At 40.4% G+C, this 23,963-nt stretch overlaps 1 protein-coding gene and 1 long non-coding RNA gene across 5 annotated transcripts in view; one reads left to right on the plus strand and one right to left on the minus strand.

Annotated features, from left to right (window-relative positions):
• Positions 1-836: 836 nt before the first annotated feature.
• Positions 837-6,307, minus strand: CUNH15orf61 (chromosome unknown C15orf61 homolog). Its single transcript, XM_032175735.2, has 2 exons — positions 5,857-6,307; positions 837-1,059 (listed from the first exon to the last, which is right to left on the minus strand). Exons 1-2 carry the CDS (start codon positions 6,200-6,202, stop codon positions 932-934), a joined length of 474 nt encoding a protein of 157 aa, XP_032031626.1. The 5' UTR covers positions 6,203-6,307; the 3' UTR covers positions 837-931.
• Positions 6,308-6,371: 64 nt separating this feature from the next.
• The window catches only part of LOC116482348 (uncharacterized), a 91,056-nt gene continuing 73,464 nt past the window's right edge, over positions 6,372-23,963 (plus strand). For 2 of the 4 annotated variants that reach the window (XR_009209573.1, XR_004251846.2), the window contains exons 1-2: positions 6,372-6,444; positions 8,400-8,502. This is a non-coding gene — a long non-coding RNA (uncharacterized LOC116482348). Of the gene's footprint in view, positions 6,445-6,626; positions 6,701-6,768; positions 7,082-8,399; positions 8,503-23,963 lie in introns of those variants that run through there. The other 2 variants (XR_009209575.1, XR_009209574.1) reach the window with 2 other exon arrangements.

Genomic DNA, 23,963 nt, shown 5'->3' on the forward strand with positions numbered 1-23,963 from the left:
TCATCTGAGTATTTTGTGACTACCCCAAGGATACATTTTTTAAATGACTTGGCTTTCAAAAATGCAATTAAGTTAATAAAATTCAAATGCAGAAGTGCCACTAGGTCTTTAAAATTTCAGCCCACTCCCTATTGCCAATAAGTCTATGGAGATGAACCACTTCAGTTAATTGCTTTTATAAACAGTTACCAAATTTATTTTTCTGCATCTTTCTAGAAGACCTTAATTGTTCTTACAGCTTTACAGGAAAGCTATTTTAACTTTTAATAGGTCTGGATTTCATTCATCTTGCTACACTTATATTAACCAGTTATTATTACATTTTACAAACGATATGGTTTTGGACTCTTTAAACAACAAGAAGTTTCAACATTACACTCCAACCCCTCCTCCAGGTAAATGGCACAAGGCCTTTAAAACATTTCTGTTTATAATCCTCGCAGCTGAATGGTTTAGACTTGAGATTACAATTAGATTCTCATCAATTTTGGATTTGCCAATGATATATTTCCATCATACATCCTAACGTCTTCTACTTCTTCTTCCATTGTTACATAAAAGATTTTCCCCCCTCTTCTTTTCTGTGGGCATCTATATTTTCTCTTCAGAGTTGATTTAAATTGTTAATACCTAACTATAGAATCTATTACATTGTAATCATTTTTTATCTGTAGGTTAACCTAGTTCTAGGGAAAAAATGGTGTGAAGCTTCATGTGTTTGTAGTTCCCATCAGCTAAACAGAGTACGTAATATATAACAATGTACAAAAAGCTTCACCTCTTGAGGGCAATGAATGATTCATCTTAAAGAAGCAGATACCATAGAAAGAAAAAAGTATTTGCAAAAGTTTTATTTTAAAGGATCAAAAATAAATACTGCACATATACACAGAGAAAATCCCCTGATATTTATGTTCTTTGATGCACACTTTCAATACATGGCACCTTCATCTTCTTTATTGAGAAAATAAACTGTTATGGGTCCATAACTGGTATGCACAGTCTCTGTGACTCTGGCAAATAACCAGGAGCCAAGTCCATATAATAAAGTTGGAATACCTAGAAAACAAATGAATATGTATAAACATCAATGCTTATTAATCATGTAAGTTACTAATCACATATAACACTCTTCAGCAATGTTAACAAATTACAATGTGATAAAATATAAAAATATTACTCAACATTGACTCTATGATTATCTAAGAGCTCAATTTCATCAACGTGGAACATGATGGCAATTATGTGAGTCCAGAGGTTTTCATACTATAGACAAGGCGGGTATAAATGTTAATTCAAGTACTTCATAAATTAATTACCCTCAAATAATCATGAATTCTATATTCTTTTCATAAATAAGAAAAAGGAGAAGAATACTCACTAATTTAGTTGTAGATGCTCCTGATTATTAGCCTTGAGCTAAAATTACTAAGTTAACACTACTGTTTGTTTTTTGTGAGATGGAGTCTCACTCTGTTGCCAGGCTGGAGTGCAGTGGTACGATCTCGGCTCACTGCCACCTCCGCCTCTCCTGCCTCAGCCTCCTGAGTAGCTGGGACTACAGGCACGCACCACCACGCTCAGATAATTTTTATACTTTTTTAGTAGAGATGTGGTTTCACCATGTTGGCCAGGATGGTCTCGATCTCTTGACCTTGTGATCCTGGGCCTAGGCCTCTGAAAGTGCTGGGATTACAGGTGTGAGCCACTGCGCCGGGCCAACATTACTGTTCTTTAAGTTAGTAGTAACACTAATGGCTGAAGTAATTTTTGTACAACTTAAAAGAAGCAGGGTCAAAGAGCTGTCTTTAAAATCTAAGGCAAAACCTAACTCCAAGTAAGATTTCAGTACAACAGGCATGAGAAAAAAACTATTATTAGCATTTTTTCAATTGATCTGAAAACAACCTTATTTCAACCAATTTGAAATAGATATATAGTAGACTCCAACATGTGTTTCTTCTTTGGAATTGGTAAGATTTTGCTACTTTATTTGAGATTAGTTGCTATTTGTGATACATGAAACTAAACACACTATCCAGAGATCTATATTAAGCACTCACATGCATATAAGACTGTTGGACACAAAACAAACTTTCACAATTCCTATCTTTTTAAAGGTACTTATTTAAAATCAATGACTACTAACATATTAAAAACATATGTAATAAAACCATAGGCACATGAATCAATAACAAATACTGTATGCTCTGGACAAGCATTAATTTTATGCTCTTATGTGGGAAATGGGCAGAAAGTGACACTTTAAAAGGATAGCTGTACATTTGGAAAATCACTTTCTTTCTAGTAATAAAGTGGCTGGGCACTGTGGCTCACGCCTGTAATCCCAGCACTTTGGGAGGCCGATGCAGGCGGATCACCTGAGTTCGGGAGTTCGAGACCAGCCTGACCAACATGGAGAAACCCCGTCTCTACAAAAAATACAAAATTAGCCGGGCATGGTGGCGCATGCCTGTAATCCCAGCTACTCAGGAGGCTGAGGCAGGAGAATTGCTTGAACCCAGGAGGCAGAGGTTGCAGTGAGCCGAGATCACACCACTGCACTCCAGCCTGGCAACAAAGAGAGACTCCATCTCAAAAAAAAAAAAAAAAGCAACACATGCTCTGGGCTAATCATATTGCTAAATTTTTGTCTTATTTTTCTGCAAGAATATATTTGCTGTGTTAAGCTCTTTTTGAGTGTGTTTGCTGAACTACTTTGTGCTTACTCCCTGAAGCTGCATTCCAGCCACTGTGATGCCAGAGATTAATCAGGAGAAGCATCACATCACTAGCTGGTAATGAGGAGAAAGGGAAAAAAATGCCCATTCAGGCTGGCATCTCTCTATTTTTAGGAATATACTGGGTCACAGTTTGTCACCATCACAGGGTTCCCGGGAACGCCTATGAAACCTTTTATAGTGTATCACCTTCTTTGCCCTGATAATGTCCAAAAGAATCTCTAAATACCTCAAGGGAATGTCATCAAAAAATCCACAAAAACTAGAATAATAAAGCTGCTTATAAATCATTTAACCACAAAGAAAATAAAAGGCAAATGGCTCAGGGGTGGGAGGTGGAAAAAGAAGAATATGAACAAGCTAGGCAGAAATGAAAGAGAAGTAGAGGGAGTAGTTGAAATAAAAAATAAATTTAAAATGCAGTATCACAACTTCAAAGCTGAAAATCAATGGAGTGAGGAAGAAAAAAAATAGGCTCTAGAAGCAATTACTAATTTTCTTAGCATACTGAGACTAAAATATATAAAATAGGCCTCTTAAACCAAGGCTAAGTATATAAATTTAAGGAATACCTGGTGACACAATTTTGTTTTATAGTATTTATCATAGTTTTCAGTTAACATATTGATTTAAAAAATTCATACTTTTGAAAAATCACAAAGACAGAAATAAACGGTCAATATCTTTTCAGCTAAAATCAAGGGCTGATCAAAGATTACTAGCTTAATAACTATATTATGTCTTATTAAAAAATAACCAGCATACATTAGCAGTAATGCTGTTTGACAGGAGATGGAGTTATGATCTGAGTCAGAAATTCTGTATTTTTTACCCCTTGCTGTCTGTTTATTTAATGCAGTCAGACTAATACTCAAAATGGGAAGGTTTGCCACCTATATAACTTATATATTACAAAATCTTTGTAGCACATATGCTTTAAAGTCTGTAAGATTCTATGAAAAATTCAATTTTTTCTGAAAAATTAAATTTATATCTGAAACATATAACATCAAATGAACCTGAAAATCAGTTCTTTGCACAATAATTCACTTTGAGTCAGCTGAACAGTAGGTAAACCACTGTCAAATTAAGCACTTTAAAAAATTAGTAATTCCTCAGTAAATCCCATTCATTCCAATGGTAAGTTGCTTTTCTTAAATCTCAATCTACTTCTCAGCAGGATACATAGACTGGTAAACCATCAGTAAAATGTCAGCTTCCATTGAAGGGAAGACGGAGGAGAAAAGGAGCAAATGGGTAAACAGAAATCTTTATTATTTACAAAATGGAAAAATGAATTACTCTAGTAATTACTAATATGGAAGGGAAGAAGAGGAACAAAATCCTAAGTATAATATTAACAGGCTATGTACTCGATCATCCAGAGAGACGATTGTACATCACAGAATAGGAAAGGACCTGTTATCTAATTCACATCCCCTCTACCTTCAGACAAAAATTAAAAATAAACGTTACCAGATGTGTTCACCACTTTAAAATATTTTTTAATCCCCTTTATCAGTATATCCCAATTTGTATTAAAGCATGCATGAGCAAAAAGTTGTCCTTTTTGCTTAACTTAGAACTCTTACTCCCATTTTAGCAGGATTTTTAGAATGTCCAAAAGACCATACAGACCATTAAATCACTCTCCCACATTAAAAAATAAAACAAAAAGCACTACAACTATTGTTTCTTTCAACTTTAAACGGTTTTAACTTTCTATGTGTGGAATATTCTGAGTATCCACTTTTTTTGGATGTCTTAATATCTATATCTAAAAGAGAGGCCCCTAATCATTAAAGTGCTCTCAAACAAAATGTTAACACTAAACATGTGACTTTAAAGGGAAAAAAAGGCATTTGGCTCATGGTTTACCTATAACTCTCCCGTTATGCTTTTCCTAACCTATTATTCTTTAGGGAAGAATGATTTCTTGCTTATGAAAAATGCTAAAATAAACTTACACTTCTCGAATCTAGTTAACACTCCAGTCTTTCCAAATAATTTCGAATTGAATTTCCTAAGTCACCTCACCCTTCAACTTCAACCAACCTCCAAAGTAGTGGGCATGCGCTATACAGTCCATCAGCCAAATAACAAGAGGCATTTTTAAAGGATAACACGTTGCTAAATAATTTTCTCCTTACAGGACAGTCCAGTGGAATAACGGCTCAAAAAGCCCACGACTGACATATGTGTTATTATAAGCACAAATACAGACTATTTTTAACCTTAAAGGACGATCAGATTATGTAATAGTATTAGTAGTACGGCTGCGCAGGGTTTAGTTTTAATCCTGGCTTTAAAAACCTGGTTGGGTAACATGGTTCATTCAGCTCCATGGCTAGATTTTGAATCACTGAAATCTAGATTGATTTTATACCAGCTATTAGTAAGTTCAAAACATCTTGAGGCCTTCTGTTTTTCCCCTGACCTATAAAAGATACACCCATGTCCATGTTCGTACCTCTTCTGTCATTAAACCAAAAGAAAATAAACACCTATTGACAGTAGACACCCTCAGGGCATCTCCATGAAAACACACAAATATTAAAGATCTTTAAAAATCTTTTAGGCCTAGCACCTCAAGAAGCTGTTATGTCTGGTGAAAACCTTTGGTGCTTTTAGTAAAACGAACTTGCCGGGAATTCATATAAAGAAAATAAAAGAAACTTAAAAGAGTAGTTCCAGTTATTGCAACATAAACGCAGCTGCAAAATGATGTTCACGGGAATGAGTCCTGCCATGCAGTAGGACGGGTGTCAACCTCAGACCACTTTCCAGGGGGCGTTTCCTGACGCCCCCTGGCTTAGTGCCCAGGCAGGGGTCGTCCCTGGTTAACACGGGCAGGACAGGAGGGCGGCCCGCCCCTCCCTAGGCCCGAGGACGCGCCCGCAGCAGGGGAGCGGCTTCGGGAGCCAGGAGCTCGGCAAGCTGGGGATCCTTGGGCGAGGAGTACAAAGGACCCGAGGCGAAGCCGGCGCCGGGAGGCAGAGCTGACCCCCGCGGGACTCTACCGGCCTGCAAGCGTTTGTCACGTGCTCGGTGGCTGCGGAGCCGGCCGTCCCGGCTGGGCGGGCTTCACTGCGTGGGCGCGGCAGTCGCCACTCACCGAGGTTGACGACCTTGAGCGCCGTGAAGAAGCGGTTCTGCCGGGCCAGGTCCTGCCAGGGAGCCTTGGAGCAGTGGTACTTGATGAAGGGGAAGCAGCCGGTGCGCAGGACGTGGTAGTTGGCGCCCTGCACCGGCCAGTTGAAGTGAGAGAGGCCGAACTGGTCGTTGCGGACGGCGCTGTAGGGCACGCAGAAGGAGGTCCAGTGCGGCAGGCGCCGCTGCAGTAGGTGCTGCGTCAGCACCTCCGAGGCGCTGGGCTTGGGGAGGGCGGCGGCGCGCGAGGACCACGGCCTGCACAGCAGCAGGCGGAGCGCGACCTCATGGGCCCTCCGCAGGGCCTCCATGGCCTGCCGCGCCGGGGACGCAGGCGGGTGTCCGCAGCCGCCGGCGCGCAAGCGCGCCCCCGGGCGAGCGGCGGGAAGGCCAACCGGCGCCGCGCGGGTGCCCGAGAGCCCCCGGGGTGCGGCGGCGCGTGCGCACAGCGGCCCCGCGGCCTCCCGCTGGGGGTGGAGTCCGCGGGACGGGAGGCGTGACCTGCGCGAGGCGGAGGGTCACCTGCGTCAAGTAGCTGGTTTTGAGTGGCCCGGTATGACCTCACGCCGTCATTAGTAACTCTGGGGCAGGGGAGGGATTCGGAGAGGTCTCGTCATTTTGGGTGTGAGGAAAATTCAGGTGGAAGACAATTAAATAACTAACCACCTCCGCAAGGGGCAGAACTCAAACCCAGGTCTCCCTCCCACGCCCTGGGCTCCAGGGAAACCCTTGGGTGTCGTTGTTGAAACAGGACGAGGCGTCCTAAGGGAAGTGAGTAGACAGCGGAGACCCCGGGTCTGCGTTGTTTGGTAAGGCCGGGAGCACTTTTGTGTGTAGGTCCTCGCTGCCGGGTTCACTGTTTAAAATTAGTCCCAGAGATTTCAAAATCAAAAGTTTATTTAAAAACCTCACGTGTCTCGGTGCAGCGTCTGAACACACAAAGGCACCTCCCTCTAAGAACCTGGTAGACGGACCAGGAGCCTCTTATCGACCTTTGTGGTCCTCAGTCACCCATTACCAATCCATTACTTTCAGAAAACCTTTGCTCAAACTTTGCAGCTCCTGAGGCAGTAACTTGCAGACACACCTGCTTTTGAAAAAGCATTTCCTCTTTTATCCTAAACTCATTTTGTTTGGAGAGGCCATACATAAACAAGATGATGTGTCTGAAACCACCTTATGTAAATGAGGTACAGTAATTACGGGTTAAGCATCATGTAACAATTACTATCGTTGCTAAAAACTCAAGGGGGATGTAGGATAGTATGGCGAAATTTTATATTCCCCAGTTTTTTGTTTTGTTTTGTTTTGTTTTTTTGAGACGGAGTCTCACTCTGTTGCCCAGGCTGCAGTGCAGTGGTGCAATCTCGGCTCACTGCAAACTCTGCCTCCCAGGTTCAAGTGATTTTCCTGCCTCAGCCTCCCGAGTAGCTGGGATTACAGGCGTGCACCACCACGCCTGGCTAATTTTTGTATTTTTAATAGAGACGGGGTTTCACCATGTTGGCCAGGCTGGTCTCAAACTCCTGACCTCGTGATCCACCCGCCTCGGCCTCCCAAAGTGCTGGGATTACAGGCGTGAGCCACTGCACCAGGCCTATTCCCCAGTTTTTATTGAACATTGAGCACCCACCAACATATGCCGAATCTTGAACTTTACCTTACAGAATTTGAACTTGAACTTTACCTTATAGAACTTGAACTTTATAGAATTTCTTTTTCTTTTCTTTCTTTTTTTTTTTTTTAGAAAGGATGTCACTGTTGTCTAGGCTGGAGTGCAGTGGCTCGATCTCTGCTCACTGTAACTTCCGCCTCCTGGGCTCAAGAGATCCTCCCACTCTCAGCCTCCCAAGCAGCTGGGACTGCAGGTGTGTGCCACCTACACTCGGCTGCTTTTTTTGGTATTTTTTGTAGAGGTGGAATTTTGCCATGTTGCCCAGGCTGGTCTTGAACACTTGGGCTCAAGTGATCCGCCCGCCTCGGCCTCCGAAAGTGGTGGGATTACAGGTATGAGCCTCTGCACCTGACCAAATTAAATTTTAAAAAAGAGTGGAGTCCTTTTTCAAATGAAATCTATTGAAGATCCCCAACATACAAAGTTGGTTAAAACTTATGCTTTAGGCCGGGCACGGTGGCTCACGCCTGTAATCCCAGCACTTTGGGAGGCCGAGGCGAGTGGATCATCTGAGGTCAGGAGTCCGAGACCAGCCTGGCCAACATGGCGAAACCCTGACTCTGCTAAAAATACAAAAATTAGCTGGGCGTGGTGGCACATGCCTGTATTCCCAGCTACTTGGGAGGCTGAGGCAGGAGAATCGCTTAAACCCAGGAGGCAGAGGTTGCAGTGAGCTGAGATCGTGCCACTGCATTCCAGCCTGGGTGACAGAATGAGACTCCATCTCAAAAAAAAAAAACCAAAAATAAACAAACAAAAATAACATATGCTTTATTACTAAGCATAAGTTCAAACATTTTTTTAACTTTTTATTTTACTTATTTATTTTTTAGGCATGGGTTCTCACTATGTTGCTTAAGCTGGTCTGGAACTCAAGCCAGTCTCTCACTTCAGCCTCTTGAGTCGTTGGGATTACCGGAGCCACCATGTCCAACTGTAAGTTCAAATTTTTTATATTAACTTTATAGATAAATTAAAAACAAAACAATGAAACCTCAGTGTGTTGTTGTCTTGGATTTTCTTTAGTTTTGAGCAGAAAGGGGATTCATCGGAAGAAAATTAGGTAGCCCAAATAGTAAACAAGAAGTCTAGAGAACCAGGCTCAGAAAATGGGAAGGAACCAGGAGAGTCCGAACAGCAAAGACATAGATAAGACGAACAGGAACTAGTCTGGCGAGCATGCCATTGCTGGCCCCACTGCCACTGGACTCTTGATCTTGTTGCTTGCAAAATGTTGAAGCTCGGGGTTTGGTTGTGAAAGTGGATCCTTTGAATTGAGTTGTTCTTATACCCAGCTAAAACAGTGGAAAAGCTAGGGGGAGAAAGCACTCAGGACACGCGTGACATTACTTTAGAAATGTAATTCTCGGCCGGGCGTGGTGGCTCATGCCTGTAATCCCAGCACTTTGTTTTTCGGAAGTGAGCCGAGTGGTGTGAACCTGGAGGCAGAGTTCATATGGCCAATCTAGCCTGGGGACAGAGCAAAAAAGAAATGTAATTCTCTGCAAGTCCCCCTGCTGAAACTGCCTGTTGTGACCTGAGACCAGTTTTATCTGTAATTGCTGAGATAACTTGCAGCAACTCTAGGATTAATTCTCCCCACTGCTGTCCCTCACCTATTGGAGCTTGCCAGCCCCTCAGAACCTTACTAGTGCCAATGAACTTTCTCAAAGAGCACTATGTAACATTTTTCTGTTTTATAAAAGCTCCAACCTTCTCTTTGCTCTTCGGACATGTTGAAGACCACCTGGTCTGTGTGTATATACCAAATTGCAATTTTTTTCTCCAAAAAGGTGTTAAATTTAGAGATTAATCTCTTTATCTTTATTTTAACTTCAACATAGTTGCAGTTACAGTAGACTCAGTATCCAGTTGATTTCTGCATCTTCTGTTTTGGTTGTACACTATCAAGAAAATTCCGATTTCTTCAGAGAAGTAGATACAAATAAGAGTGGTTTTTAAATTATGCATCTTGAAATCCGGCCATGTGCTTCAATTACAAAAATGGCAGCAGGAGATCAATTATGAGATCTACACTGAAATGACTTAACCTCAAATTAATGTGTGGGCAATTTGCAATATGTTAAATTTTGGCATTGTCTCTCTTTTGGCAATATAAAAATCTTTTTTAAAAAAACATGACATTTGAATTGAACATGTGCAGAACCCCTAAGTATGTCTGAGAAACCCTAGGTTCTGTGGCATATGAGATGAAAACCACTGACAAAGAGAACCAGATATTACATATGTTCACTGCATTTTCGCGTCAAGGCTTGGGAAAGGGCTAGCAAATTGAAGGACTTCTGTTGGGAGCAGCTCTCTTGGCTAGACCTCATCAGCAGTGAGGGTTTCTCTTAACCTGAGGCTCTTTCACTATCTCCCTTTCTTTTCTATTCTAAGGTAGAAAGTTCCCCCAAAGACAGATGAAAATGGTGGGCCACACCCCATATTTAAGAGTGTTTGAATGAAACATTCCCCTACCTAAAGATACAGAGATGGAGAAAATAGCATCTCTTCTGACTTTAAGATTATATGGTGCCACTTCCATAATTGAAATAAGATAATTTCTCAAAACAACAACAAAAACCAACCCGCAACTCAGATCACATGCTTGATTTTCTTTTCGGTTCCAATTCTTCATGGCTGTGAAACAAAGGGGCCTAGGGATGTATGCGAAGGTTGGCACTCAAAAGACTAAGTCGATGTTTTTTAAAAAATTGTATTCTATAATTAAGAAAGCATTAAATACATTTTTCCACATAGCATAGAGAAATGGCATATCTCTTAGAAGGAACCCCTTAAAATGATTATAAAGACCGATACTGTGCACAGCATTTAGCATGTGCACAAATACTTCATGCTGCTCCTAGAAGGGACTTTGCACTCCTGTTTTTGTTTTAAAGGCATATAGAACATTGTAGGTGCCTAGAACATATTGAAAATGAATTTTAGGCCGGGCGTGGTGGCTCTTGCCTGTAATCCCAGCACTTTGGGAGGCCGAGGCAGATGGATCACCTGAGGTTGGGAATTTGAGACCAGCCTGACAAACATGGAAAAACCCCATCTCTACTAAAAATACAAGATTAGCTAGGTGTGGTGGCACATGCCGGTAATCCCAGCTACTCGGGAGGCTTAGGCAGGAGAATCGCTTGAACCCAGGAGGCAGAGGTTGCGGTGAGCCGAGATTGCACCATTGCACTCCAGCCTGGGCAGCAAGAGTGAAACTCTATCTCAAAAAAAAAAAAAAAAAAAGAGAATTTTATAAAATTGATAAATTAGGATATATTAAAATTAAAATTTTCTATTCATCAAAAGGCATATTAAGAGAATAAAAAGGTAATTGATAAAGTGGAAGAAGTATTTGCAATGCATGTATCTGAGAAAGCATTTGGGTATCTAGAACACACTCATACAAATCATTAAGAAAAAGACGATTCAATAGAAAAATGAACAAATATTTTAATGGACATTTTATAAAGGAGAATAACCAGTGGTTCAATAAACGGGTGAAAAGTGTTTGATTTCAATAATTATCTGAGAAATAGAAATTAAAAACCTCAATGCAATACCATTACACACCTACTAGATTGGCTAAAGTAGAAGAGACAGAAAATACTAAGTGTTGATTAGGGTTTGGAGTAATTGGAACTCTTATACATTGCTGGCCCCCATTTAGGAAAAATTTTTGACAGTATAGTACTATATATATAATAGCTGAATATAGGCGTGTCTTATGACCCAGGCATAACACACCTAGGTCTGTATTGGCATTTGTCTGCTTGGGCTGCCATAACAAAATACCACAGATTGGGTAGCTTAACAGAAATTTATTTCTTGCAGTTCTGGAGTCTAGGAAGTCCAAGATCAAGATGCTGGCCAATTGGGTTCCTAATGAGGGTTCTCTTCCTGGCTTGTACGTGGCTGCTTTCTTACTGTGTCCTTGCATGGTGGAGAGAGAGCTCTGCTGTCTCTTCCTATTTATTTATTTGTTTATTTATTTATTTATTTATTTATTTATGTATTTATTTATTTATGGTTTTGAGACAGAGTCTCATTCTGTTCACCCTGGTGTGCAGTGGCACCATCATAGCTCACTGCAGCCTGGAACTTCTAAGCACAAGCAATTCTCCTACCTCACACTCCTGAGTAGCTGGGACTACAGGCACACACCACCATGCTCAGCTATTTTTATTTTTTTATTTTTTTTTTGTAGAGATGGGGGTCTCACTATGTTTCATTTATATATGGTGTAAAAGCAGGCAAAAACTCATCTATGCTGTTAGTGTTAGAAGGCAAGACAGTGATTAGTTACCCTTAGCGGAGTGGGGCTAGGGGGAAGCCCGTGATTAGAAGGAACATGAGGACTTGATCCTTTCTTGATCTGGATCCTGGTTGAATGAGTGTATTCACTTTGTGACAATTATTTTAACTGTACACATTTGATATGTGTATCTTTCTCTTTCTTTCCTCCTTTCTTTTTCTTTTCTTTTCTCTTCTTTTCTCTTTCTCTGTTGAGGCAGGATTTTGCTGTGTCACCCAGGCTGGAGTGCCATGGCATGATCATGACTCACTGCAGCCTCTACCTCCCAGGCTCAAGAGATCCTCCTAGCTCAGCCTCCCAAGTAGCTGGGACTACAGACCCGTACCACTATGCCCAGCTAATCTTTTGTATTTTGTATTTTTTGTAGAGACATGGTCTCACTTTGTTTTGCAGGCTGATCTTGAACTTCTGGGCTTAAGCGATCCTCCCACCTTGGCCTCCCAATGTGTTGGGATTACAGGTGTGAGTTGCGGCGCCCAGCTGATATGTATACTTTTCTATGTGTATATTACACTTCAATAAAAAGTTTGAAACAGAAAATGAGTTCTACAGGTAGTACTGTATATTAACACATCCTGTTGTTAGCGTTCATTAAGTATCTGCAGAGAACATGTCACTGTGGACTTGACCCAGATCTGATCCTGTACGTGTACAGAATAGTTATTCTCATGTTGCTTTTCTGATCTTACTGTGTGATCCTGATTTACTCATATATTTCTAAGTGTGATTTAAAACAGAATAGAGTAGGGATGTAGTATTCAACTCACTGCTATTCCCAGAGAGAGAAGTATAGGAAAGTTACTGGGTGCCTATGTCAGCATGTTGGTAAAAGATAAAGGAACTATGAAAAAGAGATAGAAATGTTTACATTTAGGATTTTATTTTAAATTTCTACTTTGAGGCCTAAGGACCTTTGGTTCCAGGAAAGAAGGACCATGGAGAGGATGCTGTCCCATTCATATTCCAGCATGCTTTAGAACTTAAAAATAGATACTCATAGGAGCCACAGACATGGATTTTCTAGAAACCCAAATCTGCTTAATGGCTCAGTGCCCTCTAAGCCATGCTCAGCACCAAAAGAGATGGCTTGAGAGACCCCTGCAGCTGGATGAATGTTCATTAATTCTCCCCCCTCCCACCAGTGGCAAATGCTGCTCACTGCTCTGCTCCTGTATCCTTGTGTTGCCCTGGCAAAGACAATATACATTGGCTTTATGCAATATTATCCTCATGGAAGTACTGAGTTATGGCAGAAGTCATTAGGAAAGGAAGGAGCTGCTGTATTCTTATCTAGATCTTCTTGAGTCCTTCTGTGGAACTGATTGATGTTTTGAAAGCCCCCAAGGAGTAGGCTGGCAGCTCAGGCTGCTGTTACAGAGTGGCAAGAAGAATTACTCTAGTAAAGCACTTTACTGTTAACATAGTGGGTACAGACTTCATCCAAAGGCATCTTGTATCTCAACTACTGTCGGTATCTGTCTTCACTGGAATGTAGACTTCCTAAGGCCAGGGATTTATGTCTGTTTTATTAATTTTTGTGATCCCAGCACCTAAAACAGTACTTGGCATGTGGAAGGCACTCTACTTGTTGAATAAATGAGGGGTATAGGGGAAAGTAGGTAAAGTGAATACAATTAGTATATTTGAAGGATGTCGGAGAAAGGAAATTACAATATGTAGGGTCAGTGGTTTTAAATTTTTAATTTTGATCGTTGGAGAAATTAAACTACAGAATAGGTAAGAAACGTATCCAAGGTCATATATCAGAATCAAGACTAAAAATCCTGTCCTCCTGGCTTTCAGTGTGCTTTTCGTTAGGAAACAGTTCTACTCCTGAAGCTGTCCTCTTAGGTTTAGCAAGAGTTCTGGACAGAAATAGAGTTAAAATTAAGCATTAATCAGGCTGCACTTTGGCCTACCTCCTTGTGACTGAAAGTCACACAGCACTACGTACTGACCACTTGCATCCCCACTGTTCCCATAGATGGGATTTCTGACTTTAGAATCATAAGGCTTTTCTTTAAGAATTGCTTAAGATGTTTTTCAGATCTCAAATTCCAGTGAAACAGCTACACCAACCAATTTGAAGACCTCCACAGAGGAACGGGATCACCATAAAAATCCACTTTCTTCATCTCTCTGTCTCATGGCTTCGCCCTGCACTCTTTGACCCAATGTTCTCCACGCTTTGGTCTGCCCTAAAACCCTTAAAAACCCAGCCCAGCCCCAAACTCCTAGGTGAGGCAAATTTGAGATTTCCTCCCATCTCATTCTTTCTCTGCTACACCCCAGTGTCTTGGCGTATTACCTTGCTGTGCACATCAGGCAATGAAACGATTATGGTTATACTCCCATCTCCTGCTGTGAATGCTGATACTTTGGAATCTGGAGGCAAGGAGACATATTCCTGACTTTTTTTTTCTTTTTCTTTTTTGAGTTAGGGTCTTGCTCTGTCAGTCACGCTGGAGTTCAGTGGCGCGATCTCAGCTCACTGCAGCCTCAACCTCCTAGACTCAGATGATCCTCCCTCCTCAGCCTCCTGAGTAGTTGGGACTACAGGCACATGCCACCACACCCAGCTAAGTTTTTTATTTTTTGTAGAGATGGAATCTCCATATGTTGCCCATGCTAGTCTTGAACTCCTGGGCTCAAGCAATCCTCCTGCCTCCCAAGATGCTGAGATTTTGGGCGTGGGCCACCCTGCCCAGCCTATATTTGTGACTTTTAAAACCTGATAATGACATATGCTGATAGTAACAATCCATTTTATGGGCATGTTTCCAGTGTCACAAATCCTCATATATTGGGGGAAGTATTGTGGCAGTATTTGAAAACATAGCCAAATAAATTCACCTTGTCACATGGGTCGTAGTTATGATTCCATCTTCATAAAGTGAGCCTTGTTTTATCAACAGATACATTCATGAAAAGCATGTGACATTTTGGTAACATGAACAATATTTTCACATCTAATCCTAAAGACGTTTTGGCTTCATTGCTGATCTTCAATGACAGTGGCTCTTAAACCTTTAGGTTTAAGTGTCTCTGCCCCCTCCCACACCCCATCTCACTGTCAAGTAGTTAATGATCTATAAACAAATACTGAAATGCCCTACGGGGGCCCTCCATTTAAAGAGTCCTTGAATCATGTGATAATGGAAATACAGTAGTCCACCAGCTGATTTATGATTTGTCAGTTTAGGTTTTTGAAGTGAAGTTCCACTGGCATTTTCAGATGGTGGAGGTTTTTAATTTACTGCACAATAACGCTAGACTTTCTCTAATTTTTTCTTTCAGGAGAAAACTTTCAAAAACGTTAACTTGCCTTTGCAGCTTCCATTGTGTGAAATACCACTTTGTGTGTGCACATTTCAGTTTCTTAAGCAAAAAGTGACTACAGAGAGTATTAATCTCCATGTAATGATACCTGCCAGTTTCTGGGTGTTTATGTTATTCTAGGTGCTTTACACCTACTGTCTCATTTAAACAACACTCAAAGCAAAGTTTCATTTTCTTCATTTTCAGGCTGAGGAAATGAAATGTCAGAGGTCAGAGAGGGTAATGTGGTTATTCACAGTCGCAAAGCAGGCAGGTGGTGGAGCTGGGATTTGAACCTGTAAGAGCTGGACTCAAAAACCCATGCTTTGAACACAAAGACTCAGGAAATAGCATTCTAGACCCAAAATACAACCCACTTAACCAGAAATCTGTCTGGCTGAATGCAAATTTGGGGGCATGCACGATGACTCAAAAAGAATGACTTTCTTTTTTTTTTTGAGATAGAGTTTCGCTCTTGTCCAGGCTGGAGTGCAATGGCACAATTTCGGCTCACTGTAACCTCCACCTCCCAGGTTCAAGCAGTTCTCCTGTGTCAGCCTCTGGAGTAGATGATTACAGGCATGTGCCACCGCACTCAGCTAATTTATGTATTTTTACGTATTTTTAGTAGAGATGGGGTTTCACCATGTTGTTCAGGCTGGTCTCAAACTCCTGACCTGAGGTGATCCACCCGCCTGGGGTTCCCAAAGTGCTGGGATTACAGACATGAGCCACTGCGCCCGGTCAAAAGAGTGACTTTCAAAACTAGGTTACTTTTAAAAATTGATGTAAAACAACTATTTCTATGTATATTGAAAAGTACTTTTAGATTATCTTTAAAATGGAAAGCCATGTGCTAATAAGTTTGGACACCCCCAACAAAGGTCCCAAATGTAAGTAAATTATCAAGCTGTAAAACTCGGGTTTGATTTGGGGAACCTGAGGAAAGTGTATATGCGGATTCTTTGGACTGTTTTTACAACTTTTCTATAAACCTAAAATTTTATTCAAACAAAAATGTTTAGTTTTTAAAAGTTAGGTTTTAATTTAGAGAGCATCTGGCTGCAATTGGGGTGGGTATGAGTAATGCTGCTGCTATGGATAATATGCACATTAGTCCAAGCCAGCATCTCCATGAACCACAACTTGGGGTTCAGCTTCTTTTTTTATTTCTCATTGTTATTCCTAATAAAGCAAGATGTTAAAGCTAACTACATGCTCTATTAATTATATGAAGGTGAACTTGAGTCATATTTGTTACTGAAGATGATTAATAATTACCAGTTCTGTGCACGTTTCTGGTACATTTCAGTAAATAAACAGGGTACATTGTTGGGTAGTAATTGATTAATTAGCACATTCATCCTACATAGCTCAATGGTCTAAGGATGCTGAGTTTGAGATATTGCTCATAATTATTACAAGAAACAAGTCTGTTTCATTTCTCAGTTTATTCTTCTGTACACTAATTTTTTTTTCCCAAAATCGAATGCTTAATGGTTCAAAACCTTTTAGGTTTTCTTCAGATAAATCACCTCATGAAAAATTGCTAGTCATAATCACAGAATCTTGTTTTTGTGTGAACTAGGGTGAAAACTTTTACAAGGCCAATTTTATCACGGGATCTTGCTGTTAAACTGGATCAAATACTGCAAATATAGGGCACTTCCCTACCATGCAGGAAATGCTCATTGAGCACCTATGCGCAACAGGGGCACTGGAATCTCATTTGCTTCCCAACCACATCAAATAAGCTCAGGATTGCAAGTGTCATCAGGTTGGCACTTTGCAGCACCAAGCAAATATACCGAGTAATCTTCAGAGAAGGATAACAGCATGCATTGGTCGCCATTTTAACTGTGCAGCAAGTTACGAATTTTGTTCTAATTTATTGAGCCAGCATGCAGTGGAGAGACAGAGTAGTCGAAAGAGCTATGGACAGGGAGTCAGGAGTCTTGGGTTTTTATCTCTATTCTTTTTTGAAGAAGCCATGTGACTATGGTCACATCACTTCCCCCTTCTGTAAGCATGGATCACTTATCTATAAAATGAAGGCTTCAACCAGGGACAATGAGGTATGGTGAAGAGACAGGTAGACCTACCTTTGAGTCTGGACTCCCCAACACTAGTTATATTATTTCAAGGAAATTATTTAACCTGAGTTTCTGCCCTGTTTACTTGAGTTTATTGTAGGATCAAACAAGATATGAAAATTCTTTATAAAGTACCATATGAATATGTGTTATTAATATTAACTTTCTTAACGGGTTGATGCTAACATGGTATGTATTTGATGGCTGTATCAAAATGCCCATGTACCAGTCTAACAATAGGGAATTTTTTTTTTTTTTTTTTTTTTTTTTTTTTTTTTTTTTGAGACGGAGTCTCGCTCTGTTGCCCAGGCTGGAGTGCAGTGGCGCAATCTCGGCTCACTGCAAACTCCTCCTCCCAAGTTCATGCCATTCTCCTGCCTCAGCCTCTCCGAGTAGCTGGGACTACAGGCGCCCGCCACCATGCCCGGCTAATTTTTTTGTATTTTTAGTAGAGGCAGGGTTCCACCGTGGTCTCGATCTCCTGACCTCGTGATCCGCCCGCCTCGGCCTCCCAAAGTGCTGGGATTACAAGCGTGAGACAATAGGGAATTTTTAACATCCTTTATGCCATTATTAAAATCTCACTGGGTAAGAATTTCCAATGTATCTTGATAATTTACTGCTAAGTAAAAAACACAGTCTGTATACTATGTCCGGGATGATCCTATTTCTAAGTTTATATATGCAAAGAAAAAAGAATCTATGTAATAGAAACTCAAAATGATAAAAGAATAAATGCAGTATATATTAAGCAAGCAACTGTTACTACTAAGAGAGAATGTTCTAGGAGATATGTACGTGTATATATGTGTGTTTATATATGTACATTTGTTTATATACATACTTTTTTTTTTCTTTTGAGACGGAGTCTCACTGTCTCCCAGGCTGGAGTGCAGTGGCATGATCTTGGCTCACTGCAACCTCTGCCTCCCAGGTTCAAGTGATCCTCCTGCCTCAGCCTCCCTAGTAACTGGGATTACAGGCATGCACCACCACACCCAGCTAATTTTGTATTTGTGGTAGAGATGGGTTTTCACCATGTTGGCCAGGCTGGTCTCGAACTCCTGACCTCAGATGATCCACCTGCCTCAGCCTCCCAAAGTGCTGGGATTAAAGGCGTGAGCCACTGTACCTGGCCAACATACATATATCTTTAAATTTACAATCCATTGAGTGAGACAGATAATGAAGTAACGTATCTATTGTGTGATATTACAAAATACCACACATTGTTAATTGGCTTTGAAGAAAAATAGAGTAAGAGAATAGAGAGTAATAGTGTTACTACTTTATGAGGGTGGTCAGGGAGGCCCCCCTGGTCTGGTGAGAGCTGGGCAGAGACCAAAATGCAGCAAGTGAGTGAGCCAGGCAAGCTGCGGAGGGAAGAGTGTCCCAGGGAGAGGGAATGGCAAACGCAGAGGACCTAGGCAGGAATCATAGCAGATACACTCCAAAACCTTGACAGTGGTTATCTCCAGGTGGTGGAATAAAAATTGATTTAATTTTTTTTCTTATGCTTTCCTGTTTTACAAAGTTTTTTTTTTTATGTGTTTTTGAAGAAGCTATGTTACGCTATTTGTTTTCTGGAATGAGGGTACGTTTCCATAATTAGAAAAATCAAAAACTCTACAGGCATCCTGAAAGACAAAGTCATCTTAAGAAGAATGTTTATGAGTATATTTGAAAGCTTATGTCATCTATAAGTTTTTGTTTTCATGTGTTAGTGCCAAGATCCCATGAGCCGTAGGGAGAATAAAAGGAGCAGACAGGTTTCCACCTTGGCGATGAAGTTCAAAGAAGTGTTTACACATAAGTTTTTGTCATAATAACAAGTGTGGTCTTTGTAGAGGGATATAGAATCATCTTGCTTTCAGCTCCTTGTCCAGGCCTTGCTGCGTGAATGTCAGAATACTTCCTAAAAAGGCTGTGCCTGCCCGCTGGTTGATGGTGCCCAGGAAACATGGTGGCATTTTAGGATGTCTTTAGAAGATGGGATTAAAGGTGTGAGGTAGAAATAGTTTCACCGTTTTATTATATCTCATGTATGCAGTTCACCAGTGATTATATTGCAAGATGGAATATTACGAAATGCATCTTCCATCTTTTTTTGGGTACAGGCAAATATTAAAGCTCAGAGACAGCACTGCAGCTACCCAGAGATGCTCTGGTTTGTACAGGGACAAAAATGCCCAATTAAAGTTTCTTATTCTCATTTCTTTTTTTAAATTTTTTTTTTTGAGATGGAGTCTTGCTCTGTCACCCAGACTGGAGTGCAGTGGCATAGTCTCGGCTCACTGCAACCTCTGCCTCCTGGGTTCAAGCGATTCTCCTGCCACAGCCTCCCGAGTAGCTGGGGCTACAGGTGACCGCCACCACGCCCAGCTAATTTTTGAATTTTTTGTAGAGATGGGGTTTCACCATGTCGGCCAGGCTGGTCTCGAACTCCTGACTTCATGATCCACCCACCTTGGCCTCCCAAGGTGCTGGGATTGCAGGCGTGAGCCACTGTGCCCAGCCTCTTATTCTCATTTCTATTTCATCTTTTTCCATCAAGATCTTCTAGTGCAGAAGGTATACATGACATCAGTTCAAATAAAAATGCTTTCAAAATAAGATGTTTCCATCAGTTTTGTTGATTAACAATAACCGAGAGCTCAGTGCCGAGACTGAAACCCAAAAAATGAAGGACATGATCCCAGTCTAAAGGAGGTGTTGTATTTGGCTTCATATGGCTCCTTTCCATAAGAAAAATATGTTGCAATGAACTATTCTAAAATGATGCAATATTTTGCAACCATTTAAAATCATAGGCCTTTTGGATAGTAGATGGGGGTGTTTAAGGGGCAAAGTATTTTCAAAATATTTTCATCCATTGTTTCCAATAAATGGAAGAAAGCTGGAAGAAGAAACCACCTCCTTGCATGATATATAAAATTTTGGCCAGGCGCGGTGGCTCCTGCCTGTGATCCCAGCACTTTGGGAGGCCGAGGCGGGTGGATTACCTGAGGTCGGGAGTTTGAGACCAGCCTGGCCAACATGGTGAAACCCCGTCTCTACCAAAAATATAAATATTAGCTGGGTGTGGTGGTGGACACCTGTAATCCCAGCTACTCAGGAAGATGAGGCAGGAGAATCTCATGAACCCAGGAGGCAGAGGTTGCAGTGAGCTGAGCTCACGCCACTGCACTCCAGCCTGGATGATAGAGTGAGACTCCATCTTAAAAAAATAAGAAATTAAAAAACAACAACAACAGCAATTTCATCTCTTTTATATACATCGATGATGGTGGCATAGAATTGTAGAACATCAGAGCTGGAAGGAAGCTTAAATATCAGTTCCTCTTTCTTATTTTATGTATCAGAAACCTGAGAACTAGAGAAGAGAAATTATTTGTTAAGGAAAGAGCTGAAACTAAAACCCATTAAGACATCTAAATCTAAAATAGATGTCATACATATTCCATACCCATTTAGAATACCTACAGATGCCACATAATCACTACTCTGTCCTTTGAAATATTTGCAGGTGAGTGGAGGCATTTGCCCTTTTATGCATTCTCTGTGGTATGGCACAGAGTTGAATAGGTATGGCAACAAAGACATGGTCTGCATGTGAATTCTAGAGTATTTAGACGAAGGGCATTACGCTTAGAATAAAAACAATAGTTTTCATGCTATTGAAAACATTTTAAAATATGTTTAGTAATAACATTTTATTTTAATGAATATAATTTCACTTATAACATATTCTCCTAATACACGATTTTTAAAAAACAGCTTTTTGAGGTATTATTGACATTCATAAACTGCACATATTGACAAAGATTCTCTCCTTGACTAAACTCCAGCCAGGCTCCTCCCAGCCCTCTTCTTGACCAGGCCTTAACCTTGGCCTATGAAGACTTGAACAAACATTAACATAGTTTCTAATAGCTCGAGGCTGCAACCCTAGGATGACCCTAGCCCCCTCTTAAAATACCTGCCTGAGAAAACTCCAGGCTGCAAAAAGAATAAACTTTCTTATAGCCAATCCTAAATTAAGGCCCCGTCTCCCAGTCTCTGTGGGAGGGTAGGAGCCTAACTTCTGTACCAGTTAGCAAAACCAGATGGGTTTCACATGAACCAACCCTGCTTCTTGGTTTTTATTTCTCACTTTCTTGACTCTACCGAGCAGCCACTGTCCCCTCTTCTATTCCCTCATTCTCCCCTTACAATGCCCAGTCACCTCTCTAGAAGTTGAATTCAGTTTACACTGGACCCTTTTCCCTATTGCAATAGTGTATTACTGATTAAAATCTGTCCTTACCACTTTTACTAGTGTCCAGCCTTATTTATCTTTGACAACATTTAACGTGTACAATAAGTTTTGACATCTATATATACCCAATAAATCATTTGTATGTCAGTATAGTGAATATATCCATCACCCAGCATTTTCCTTCTGCCTCTTTGTAATCTTGTTCCTCCTCCTCCTCACCCTATTCCCACCCCGTCTCCCATCCCCTGGTTACTACTTACTATAGTTTTTATGTTCTAGAATGTTAAATAGGTATGTACTTTTTTTGTCTGAATTTTTTCATTCAACATAGAGATTCTTCTATGCTGTTGATTTATTAATAGTTTATTTCTTTTCATTGCTCAGTGGTGTTCCATTTTATGGATATCCCAGTATTTTTTAATTCATTCATCTGCTGATGGACATTTGGGTTGTTTCCAGCCTTGGGGTATTGTAAACCAAGCTGCTTTGATCATTCCTGTGCAAGTCTTTGTATGGACATATGCTTTCTTTTCTCTTGGGCAAATACCTAGGAGTGGAATGGCTGGATTGTATGGTTGGTGCAGAAACATGATTTTTGAATGGCTGTATAGAAGTCTTTAATGTAGATATTTCATATTTTTAAAACAATACCCTATTATTGAACATTTAGACCTTTAGATTCTTCACTATTGTTGCAAATGATCTAATTTTTCGGCTCAGCAATGTGTTTATATTCAACTTGGAAAAATAAAGCCCAAGAAAATGAAAAGCGTGGAAAGGGAATCTGGAAACAAAGAGCATGTTCCTAAATCATTTTGAGTTTTTCAGTGATCGCAAAGTATTTTGTGTCCTCTCCTGGGAAACAAAGTGGCATGAATCTTTAAATGAATCAAAATTTTAATTTTAATTTGGAGTTTATTTTGCAACCAGTGGAAGGTCTGCTGTTTTGCTGTCGAGTTTATGGGACCATGATTTCATCCTAACATTCCTTATGAGGTGATTGCAGTAAACTTGGGTGTGGCCGTTTGTTTCTGGGAGCTATAATTAGCCATCTGGTATACTTTATAACAGTTTGTTAAATAAAAAAATCTTAAAATGTAGCATTTTGCTGACTTCTCTCTCTCCTTTCTGCCTGTGTGTGTGTGTGTGTGTGTGTGTGTATGTGTGTGCGTGTGTGGTGATGCACATGTATATGGTGACAATTGTAAAAGTGAAACAAAATGTTAATGGCAAAGCTATATTTTTCTGTGCTATGTTTACGGTCTTCCTATAACAAAAGTTGTTTTCACCAACAGATTTTTAAACAGCAGGGACGTGCTTATTATTTACTGTTTTGGTGTCTTTCCCTCATTTACATAAATACCCCAGAAACCAGCAGTTTAAAACTAATAAAAGCCAAGGCCCTCCATCAACTGCAATAAAGTTTCACAACCATGAGTTAGACTGTTAGAGTGAAAAATAAACCTATATATGTGGTTATGAAGGGTTTTTTTTTGGAAAGTGTATAATCACATTTCAAAGTTAGAACTTCCATTTGAAGTAGCCATGTAATAATAATAAACATTTATATAGAACGCTTCATCTTTGAAACACTCTGCCAACATTGGCCAATTCATCTCGACTGCTTCCCTGAGGAGCAGGTACTATGCTCTGCCATTTTTCTACTTAGAAAATTGAGGAAAGTATGACCAGGCCCGAGACAGGGAGGGCTGGCCCTTATTATTCTGTGACTCTTTGGGATGTAATTCGTAACAGCATGCCTCAAGTTTCTGTTCCCCATTGATGAAGTCATTAATAAAACAATGGTATAAATAGTAGCTCTCTCAGCTCCAAGCTCTTAGATGCAGTCCTGAGCTTCCTGTGGCACACCTCTTGGAAGGAATTATATGTGGAGAAGATACAGAAGAGCCCATTGAGATGGGTTGATCCAAACTTCTTCCAGCAAGAAAAGTGAAGTCCAATGCTTCCCCCCTCCCCCAGCTGCCACCCTCACATTATCTTGGCAACTTCATTTACGGTTTTCCAGATGGGATTTACCATGATTAGTACATTTAAAGAGTTGCACAAATTTGTTATGCACATTAAAGCCAGAGGAACAGTAAAATAAAACTAATGAACATTTACATTTTTGGAAATATAATTAATGTATGCTTGAGAAATTCTGAAAGATAAACATTTAAATGTTAAAATACTTATTACCTTCCCCACAGGGACAGTGTTGGGAATTAATGAGATAACAAATGTAAAGTGCTTTGAGCTCTTTGGAAGAAAGGTGCCAAATGAATACAAATGATTATTAATTGTTAAAGCTATCAGATGGTTACTAACATATTACTTGTGATAAAATACGTATTTTTATACTTAAAAAATAGGACGCTTACAATTCTTAGGATGACATAGCTGAAAT

Source organism: Hylobates moloch, unplaced genomic scaffold (assembly GCF_009828535.3).
Source record: "Hylobates moloch isolate HMO894 unplaced genomic scaffold, HMol_V3 SCAFFOLD_14, whole genome shotgun sequence".
Taxonomy (NCBI): domain Eukaryota; kingdom Metazoa; phylum Chordata; class Mammalia; order Primates; family Hylobatidae; genus Hylobates; species Hylobates moloch.